The 9,509-nt window shown below is 49.6% G+C and overlaps 2 protein-coding genes across 2 annotated transcripts; one reads left to right on the top strand and one right to left on the bottom strand.

Moving 5' to 3' along the window:
* Nucleotides 1–292: 292 nt before the first annotated feature.
* Nucleotides 293–4,324, top strand: UV8b_03232 (uncharacterized protein; the record flags this gene model as incomplete). The annotated part of the gene is made up of 5 exons (XM_043140730.1): nucleotides 293–552; nucleotides 621–1,034; nucleotides 1,119–1,275; nucleotides 1,331–1,436; nucleotides 2,427–4,324. The coding sequence occupies 5 exons, from the start codon at nucleotides 293–295 to the stop codon at nucleotides 4,322–4,324; spliced, it is 2,835 nt and encodes a 944-aa protein (XP_042996664.1).
* Nucleotides 4,325–5,113: 789 nt separating this feature from the next.
* On the bottom strand, nucleotides 5,114–8,955 carry UV8b_03231 (uncharacterized protein; the record flags this gene model as incomplete). The annotated part of the gene is made up of 2 exons (XM_043140729.1): nucleotides 5,114–6,313; nucleotides 6,391–8,955. The coding sequence occupies 2 exons, from the start codon at nucleotides 8,953–8,955 to the stop codon at nucleotides 5,114–5,116; spliced, it is 3,765 nt and encodes a 1,254-aa protein (XP_042996663.1).
* Nucleotides 8,956–9,509: the final 554 nt, after the last annotated feature.

The raw sequence follows: 9,509 nt of genomic DNA, 5'->3' as shown, positions 1-9,509 counted from the left end.
CGGGTTAGCAAAGCGAACTTATCCCTGGTTCAGGACATGACTCTTCCGCTGGAGGCTGACAGAGATGCCAGAGTCGGATACGACATCGGGAACCATTCCCGGCTCCTGTTTCGGTCGGCTTTCAAAGGCCTCTTCACCAGTCGGAAAAGAAAGAGCCGCATTTTCCTGGGTGCATCTCCTCGCTTTCACTCGAAAGAAACATCATGGGATTCTCACGGCAGCACTTGTCGCGACAGCTCTCGTTTCGGCTTCTAGAACTGTGCTGGCAGTGATTTTGGGTCGCATATTTGACATGCTCTCCCAACTCGGTCAAGGCATACAAGCAGGACAAGATCCTGCAACTGGTGTGTCCTTCTGGTGTTCCATTCTCCTAGGACTTGGCATTGGCAGCTGGTTAGCGAATACGTCGTTTCTTGGTTTATGGATTGTTGTCGGGGAACTCCAAGCTGGAGAGGCTCGCCAAAAGATCCACAACAGTTTCGCTTCCAAGCGGGTAGAGTGGCTAGGATCTCTGGATGATGGAGTTGAGGGTCTTCACACAAGAATACACACGTATGTATCACAACTTCTGGATTAGCGACAGCTCTGCCTTTTTCGCAGTCACTGAATGAGTCTAATAGACAAATTCGCGAGCTTCAATCAGCAACTTCCCAGGTTTTGGGATTTCTCATCTGTGACTTGATCACAGCATGTGCATCCATTGGCATCGCCCTTTATTTTTCCTGGAAGCTAGCCTTAGTTCTTCTTTCCACTCTGCCAATATCCTCTATAGTTCTTGGCCTTATTATGCGCAACCTGGACTCTGCGATAACATCGCAGAAACAGTTCTTACAGCAAGCATCTACTTTCGCTGCGGCTTCTCTCAGGGGCATTGATCTTGTCCGAGTCTTCACTGGTTTTGATATAGAAAAAGTTAAATACCGTTCGGCTCTAACGCTTGCTTCGAAGCACTTCTTCAAACAGGCGCGCAGCACGGCACTTCAAATGGGCTACGTTGCTTTCTGGTCGATTGCAATCTTCGTATTAGGCTTCTGGTATGGACTCGTTTTGGTAGAGGAGGGAACATCTCCGGGCCACATCGTAACAACGATTTACTCGGTATTGACAGCCTTTCATAGTGTCGAGGCCCTCGCTGGTCATTGGCTCGTGTTATCGAAAGGAAAGTCTGCTGCCGCCTTCCTGTTGGACCTAGTTCGGAACGAAGATTGGTTGGAAAGTTTCGCGCACAGGAACACGCCGCCTCCTCAAATCCTTGGTGATGTTTGGCTAGATCAGGCAAGTCTGAGCGTACCTACGCCAAGAAATCTCCTTCGACTGACTATATGTGAAGGTAAACTTTGCCTACGCATCTAACCCGGCTACCAATATCCTACAGAATGCCACGGTGCATTTCCCGGCGAAACAAATCACATTCCTCATTGGTCAAAGCGGGTCAGGTAAAAGCACAGTGGGTTGCTTGATCGCGGGTTTGCTCACGCCTGTTTCTGGTGAGGTATATATCGACGGATTCCCTCTTGAGGGTCTGCATTCAAATTGCCTTCGCAATCATGTCACCTTGATACACCAAGACAGCCCCGTTGTGCAAGATTCCTTCCTAAACAACGTGGCTCTCGGACATCGAAATCCCACGCAAGCAACTAGTGTCGACATTCTTCGTGCGTGCTCATTCGCTCAGTTGGAATCAACAATACAACTCCTTCAAGACGGACTGGGGACACTCCTCAGTCCAGACAGTCGACATCTGAGTGGTGGGCAGAGGCAAAGACTTGCGCTAGCTAGAGCTTGGTTACGGGACCCTGCCGTCTTGATACTGGATGAGCCTACAAGTGCGTTGGATCCTGTCACTCAAATCACAATGATGAGAGCCATAAGAGAGTGGCGGCAAGATAAGACCACTATCATCATCACGCATGACATGTCCAACATACAGGATGGCGACTTGGTATACACCATGATAAACGGATCAGTATGCCTCAGACGGTGTCCGGAAGAATTGAAGAGTGTTGCAGGCCTTGGCCCCGAAATAGATGATACTTGCTCGTTTTCCGAAGGAAGTTTGACGCCGAGATCAACCCAACAGGCTTCAGGAGTGAATGAAAAGGTCGACTCCACCAAAAATCGTCACAGCAACGGCCACAAGCGAGAAATATTGTTGCATTCTTCATTTTCAACAAACCCGCCCATCAGCCGACATGCAGACCTCGCGAGTTCTCAGGATGTCTTACGGAGGTCCGTGATTTCCGGATGGCGATTATCGAAAAATTTCAGCATCAATCCGGAGGATTTGTCACATCTCCTGGATAAACGTTTCCGCCTTTTTGAAGACACTTTCAATTTTAAAGAGCCTCAAGAATACCTTGAACCCAACCATTATCCAACGCATATAGCTTATGCAGTGAGAACTGATTGGGATAATGGAAATTCAGCTACCGTGAAAGATGGAGATGGCGAACAGTTGACTGAAAAGAGTCGTTCCGAATGCCAAAACTCAAAAGCTGACAATCCCGTCTCGCAGCGTCCCTCTATGAATTCTGTAGGCAGTATGCTAGGCACCGTGTGGCAGTCTCTTGGACATCGCGACCGTGTCGCGCTCGTGTCTGCCATTCTGCTCTGCCTTGCTGCTGCAGCTACAACGCCCGCCTTTGCCTTCTGTCTGGCTCAACTGCTCAGCGCAATGTGGTCAACCACAAACAAGAGGGAAAAGGGATTAAAGTGGGCACTGTATCTCATTGGCATTGCTTTCGCAGATGGAGTCTGCACGGCTGGTGGGCATTTTCTATTTGAAAAAGTCGGCCAAAGATGGATTGACCGCCTTAGGCAAGATGCTTTCAGTAACGCGCTGGAGCAGTCAAGCTCATGGTTTCGAAGACCCCAAGGTGCACCGGCTCTTCTCGTCCAATGTCTCGACAGGAACGGCCAGGAAATGCGCACCATCATGGGCAAGATAATGCCTATTTTGATAGTGGTGCTTTCAATCATGTGCATATCCATCATTTGGGCACTTGTCATCTGCTGGAAATTAACAATGGTAACGTTAGCCGCTCTGCCGGTCATTTTGCTTGCGATCAAGATGTACTCAACAGTCAGCTCGACATGGGAGAAGAGATGCAATGACAGCGCTTTGACCTCGAGCGCCGTGCTCAGAGAAGTCTTGTTGAACTTTGAATTTGTTCGAGCGTTTTCACTGCATACATATTTCCAGGAAAAGCAGTCGGAGGCTGTCAGACAAGGCCTTCAGATGGGACTGAAAAGAGCTCTGTTCACCAGCCCTACGTTCGGCCTCTATCAATCCATGACCTTGCCTCTTGTTGCCATGGTTTTCTATTACGGCACAACACTTGCCTCGAAGGAAAGCTCTGGTACAACTGTAAATGAGGTTCTCCAGGTCATCAATCTTTTGCTATTCTGCATAGGTAATTCCTTCGAGCTACTGAACAATCTCCCGCAACTCACAGCAGCCAAGGTCGCCGCTGTTGAACTTTTAGCTTATGCTAGGATGCCAAAAACGGTTTCCAGTCGAGGCGTATCAGCCATTCAGCTCAGCTGCCCGCTACCGATACGGCTTCGCAACGTAGACTTTTCACCCGAAGACTCTCCAAAAGTCCTGAAAGGGGTTTGTCTCGAAATCCAACCCGGCTCCTTCTTGGCTGTCGTAGGGTCATCCGGCAGCGGCAAGTCAACCTTGTTATCGCTCCTTCTTGGAACTAATATTCCCGACGGCCTTCCTGAGCATGGCATCGCGTCAGAATTCTCCTTTAACGGGGCTCCATTTTCCGTCGTAGATGTACAACATCTTCAGTCGATGATGGCGTACGTCCCTCAAGCGCCGTTCTTGTTTCCAGGCACCATCAGAGAGAACATTGCGTACGGGATCCAATCAACCTGCCCTGGCGCTTTGCAAAAGGCTGTTACTGAGGCTTCCAAAGCCGCAGGGATACATGACTTTATCGTATCGCTCCCCGACGGATACAGCACGGTGGTGGGAGATGGTGGACAAGCACTATCAGGGGGTCAGGCTCAACGAGTAAACATTGCGCGTGCCTTGGCCAGAAAGCCACGTCTTCTAGTTCTGGATGAGCCGACAAGCGCTCTGGATCCGGAAAGCACGTCTACTTTTCGCGAAATGATAGGATGTTTGATGCGGACGGGGCATGAAGAATGTGCGGGAATGGCGGTAGTTGTTGCGACGCACAGCGTAGAGATGATGCAGATGGTTGACGAAGTTGTGGTTCTAGAGGGAGGACGAAAGGTGGAACAGGGAAGATATGATGATCTGGTTGCCAGACAGGATCATCTATGGCGGCTTGTCAACAGCGAGACATGAGTCCAGAGGCATGAGTCCTTTTGTCGATTTCGCCAGGGTGTTTCGAAGCATATATAGTTACAGATATAGGCATGCTTCGAAGGATATACGACCTTGTTCGTCGCTTCCCCATTTAAAACCACAAAGACGCCAAGTTCAAACGGTAGTCACGAGGCCGTGCAAGCTAGAGCCGGGGGTGTAGCGACTGCAATTGCAGTAGCGCCAATTAGATGCATCATGAAAGGAATCCTGCCGAGAACACGTTCCCCCCGTTTGCACCAAGTGAAAAGGACGAGGTGAAGGACGTCCGTCGCCCTTTGGCCCTCCATAAGATGCCCGGTTGTCATGAGCTCGGATCGTCACCACGTCAAGTATCATATGAGTATTGCAGATGAAATTGAAAGCTCGATGTGACAGGGCAAAGGGAAACGTGGTCAAGGCCGATTGATTCCCGGTGGCTTTGGGTGAGGTTGTACGCAAGGCCGTGTCTGTTTATTATTATTCTTTCTCATCTCGTTGCTATATACGCCATCAGAAATATAATGCCACCAAGAGAAAAAAGCATAGAAATTGAATATTCTTTGTCCCAACATGGCAATGTTCATTTGGTCCTCTCCGGCATGAATTCTCAACAGTAATGGAAAATTGATCGTCTATGTATAATTTCATGGTCATGTCGTCGTTACCAACGTAATACAATTTTTGCGCGGCCGATTGATGCATTTTGTTGAGCTGGAACTTGCCCCAAATTTCTGTGAAGTAAGGGCAGTTGGCCCCCCCCCGCTCATTCTATTTCCATGCTTCGACAGCTCATCTTCGCTTGGATCGTAAGAAACCTTCCCAAGTCAAGCCATGTCTATTGGTTGCCGTGGCTGGTATTGGTCGAGGGGGGTCTACCCAGCCACGTGTTGCGGCTTGTCTTCGACGTGGGTAACGCTCTTGCTCGCGAGGCCGGACCATGTATCTCATGAACGCAGGGTCCTGACTCGGGGGAACGCTGATATTGGTCCTCGTTTGAAGGATAGGATCATCTTTGAGTGTGCTTGGATGGAGCTCTAGGATGTTCTTGCCGATGGAGCGACCAATTCGCGCAGCATCAACTAGTGCCTCGAGGTCTACCCCCTCTCCATCGATTTCGCCGGATCCTTGTGTCACCGCCTCTGATACGTTTCGTATGTGCGTCGAACCTTCGGTATGAGTTGAGCCACTGGTAGGGCGCTTGAAAACCACAGCCTCGGTACCTCTGCTTGTTTCGTCCTCTTTATTGGTAGCCATTTCTTGAGTTTCCTCATCCATGTTCTGTCGAGAGCGAATGTGTAATATAGAAAAGCAGCCACACCAAGTCCGGAAAGGCTGTGTTAGCAAGCGAAGTATTTGTCCGGCTTTTCGAAAGAATGAAGCTACATATTTGTCCGGGAATTGCCGGATCAGAGCACCAAGAGGAATGGTCAGTATGCCAAACAACATGCTCCATCCCCACTGCGCTCCTGTCAAGGGAACAGTGTCAAAAGCTTCGCCGCCCTTGAAGATGATGACAAATTGACCGGCAAGTGTGAGGATCTGGACGCCGATGAACCATGGGTTTCGCAGTACTCCTTGATACCATATATCCAATTTGTTGTCGACCCTGCGGCAGTTGTGTTGGTTGAAAAACTGCATCCAAACGTAAATGTTAAAAACAAGAGTCTGCAGTTTTTCAATCTCTTCGGGGGTATGGGGATCAAAAATGTCCCAGCCCGCATAGTGTACTACAAAAATAACAGCAAGCTGATAAATCGCTTGCCCAATAATCATTTTCCACATTGTGATTGTGATGATTGGAGCATTTCGTGGCTCGGGTTTACGCTTCAGAAAGTCAGGCGAGGGATGGTCCGTGGCAAGGCCCAGTGACGCAAAGATGTCCATGATGAGATTGATCCAAAGCAACTGAACAACCGAGAAGATGGAGTCACCCACGAGCTCTGAAACAATGGCGAGAATACTGGCGGTGATGTTGATGGTGAATTGAAACTATAAAGGGCATCTCACATTAGCTTAATGAGAAACATTGGCGCCAAAAGACGACCCTCCTCTCAGTCGGAACTTACTTGACAAAACTTTTTAACAGCATCGTTAATGGTTCTGCCCCAACCTAGTGACTTAACAATAGACGCAAAGTTGTCATCGAGTAAAATAATGGAGGCGGCTTCCTTGGCAACTTCGGTACCCTGAATCCCCATGGCAAATCCAACATCTGCCGCTTTCAGGGCTAGTGCATCATTGGTGCCATCTCCAGTAACGGCAACGGTCTCCTTCATAGCTCGTAGTTGGGTCACGAGAAGGACTTTGTCTTCTGGACTGGATCTCGCCAAGACTTGCAGCCGGGGAATAACGGCTTCGAGTTGCTCTGGAGAAAGCTTGCGGAATGTTGGTCCATCCATTGCGATGCCCCCTCTGGAGTAAATGCCACATTCAGTCGCAATAGCTTTCGCCGTTAAGAAGTTGTCTCCCGTGACCATACGAACAAAAACCCCAGCCTCTTGGCATTTTCTGACAGAATCAATCACTTCCAGGCGCAGTGGATCACGGATTCCGAAGAAACCAATGAATATCAGGCCCGATGCGAGCCATTCCAGGTTGACTGAAGCGGGATCATCGTCGGGGTTTTCAAAGACGTCGGTTTCGTCAAAGTCTTTGTACGCAATTGCAACCGGACGGAGCATATTTCTAGCATAGTCTTGACTTGTATTTCGAAAACTAATCCTGTCGTCTTCCGTGAGACGGGCAGTTGTCAGCTGATACGTGTGGTCTTCGACGACATACGCGCAGTACTCAAAGACAATCTCGGCTGCACCCTTGACTAAGAGTCTGTATTTTCCACATGGCAATCTGATCAGTGATGCCATCCACTTTCTCGAAGACTCAAAGGGCAGCATTGTAACGACTGGGGTGTTGGCCCTTTCGGTTCTCAAAAGGCCCATACCCAGGTGATCTCGGCTGAACTTTAGTAAAGCTGTTTCAGTACTAGAGCCAAAATATTCTGACGACTTGGAATCATCGCTCTCAAAGGCAGTTGAGTTCAGGGCAACGCTGTCTTTGATAAGATCCTTCACTTCGTGAGACATGGCCGCTGCGAGTTTGGTAGATCCTTCCACCGAGGATGATGGGGGGGCGGACATCGACTGTGGTCGTCCTGTGTCAAAACAGGGTTCCATATCGTGAAACACGCCATCGAGGGCGATGCGACCAGAGACCACAGTCATTTTGTTTTGGGTGAGTGTACCCGTCTTGTCGGAACACACACTCGTAGCATTACCCATAACTTCGCAAGAACGAATGAGTCGAACCAGATTATTGTCGCGGAGCATGCGTGTCGTGGCGAAAGCCAGGGCAACAGTGACATTGAGCGCGAGGCCTTCCGGTACAGTAATAATGACAACGGTGATGGACAAAATGAGGATATGGAAGAACGCCTCAGCTTTGTTTGACGGACCCTTGTTGGCCATCCCTGGCAAGCGAACCAAAAATCGAATGAACAGAATGACAAAGAAGATGGCGCCAGCAATGGCGCCAAACACGATAAGCTGCTTGCCAAGTCGTCCTAGTTTGGCTTGCAACGGAGTTTCTTCGACGTCCTGCCGCAAGGACATGAGGGTTCGACCATAGGTCGAGTTTGCACCTACTGAAACAACAAGGTATCTTCCCACTCCCTGAGTGACAGTGGTTCCGCTCATGATGAAAGGGTCAGCCAGTACGGCGTGAGACACAGGGTGGTCATCAGAAACGGTTTTGTGGACCAAACCAGATTCGCCAGAGATTGATGCCTCATTAATGCGAAGGCCAGAAGCTTGGATGAGAACACCATCGACCGCCACGACATCTCCAGCTTCAATGTGCATCACGTCTCCGACCATGACATCAGTAATGTCGACTTGCCTAGCTTTTCCGGATCGGAAGACTGTGACTTGACGATGCTTCTTGCGCTCATTCAATTTTTCGAATTTGTGGTTCTTTTGCCAGTCATTTGCGGCGCTTGCTAGGACGATGATGACAATGGCTACCACAACTGTTACACCATCGACCCATTCTATATTTGAGTAGCCGGCCTCGGCATTTACGGACTGGTAAATGCCAATAGCCAGGGAGATGCATGCCGATATTGTTAAAAGAATCAGCAGTTTGTCATTGAAAGCGATCCACATGAGTTTGAGGAATGATTTCTGTTTGCGCCGAGGAAGTCGATTGACCCCAAATATTCCTTTTCGGTCGGCGAAGAGGCCTTCAGGCGATTCGCTGAGTCGCAACGCATTGTGAATGCTATGGCTAGTCGGAGGCTGAAGACTCCGTAGTTGAGGTAGGCGTGCCTCGCGGCCTGCGGCTACAGCTTCGTCAAACGAAACTGAGCCGTCAAGTGTATTCTCATCGGCGCTGAGTCCAGAAGCAATGTCGGTTCGAAGACCAGCAGCAAGGCCACGGATGCCGCCAAAAAAATCGAGGGCTGCCAGGCTACGCAACGTTAGGAGCTTGTGCAGCTGTGAAGGGCTAAAGGCGAAATTGTTGGATGGTGCGCCTGAAGCTTCCCGCAGCTCGTCCGCCAAGGAACTGGCATTTTGGTCGGAGGAAGGGCCATGGTGGTCACGGCTCTGGATGGGTTCGACGACAAACGTATCCATCAAAGCCACGGCCCCGTCGGCAGCCGCTTGGGGAATTATGTAGGAACTCGAGTGAGGGGGTCCCGACGCTTCACGAAGTGAGACTGTACCGGCTGCGCATACCTAAGTCGGGAGAGTAGAAGCAATTCGAGGTCTGCCGAGGTTATTCGTCGAGGTATGCAAGTTCTGGGTTCTTTCCTTTCCTTTCCTTCCCTTTCCTTTATTTCTTTCTGCCTTTCTATCTTCTTTTTCTTTTCTTTTCTCCTCTATTCCTTATTTAGCGCTGTCTTGTCAATACTGAGGGCCGGCGGTCAACCATCAAGGGGCCTGCATTTAAACTTCGAAAGTTCAAATAGAACGGGGGTTTTGGAGGAGGGACTCATCGTCATGACCATGGGAACGTTGAGACGGAAATCAATTTACTACGTCGGTACTCCGGTACTCTGTACCTGTCAAGTTACATGGTGTCAAACGTTGTCTGGTTCAGCCCAGGGCAAGAATTCGGCAAAACCCACCTCCAAGAACGGTGTGAGGTGCCAAGAATAAAGCCCCCCTCTTTCCAACCTTGTACTTAT

This window comes from Ustilaginoidea virens, chromosome 2, assembly GCF_000687475.1.
Source record: "Ustilaginoidea virens chromosome 2, complete sequence".
NCBI lineage: Eukaryota > Fungi > Ascomycota > Sordariomycetes > Hypocreales > Clavicipitaceae > Ustilaginoidea > Ustilaginoidea virens.
The sequence above is the reverse complement of the archived record's forward strand: the minus strand, read 5'-3'. Positions and strand labels throughout refer to the sequence as shown.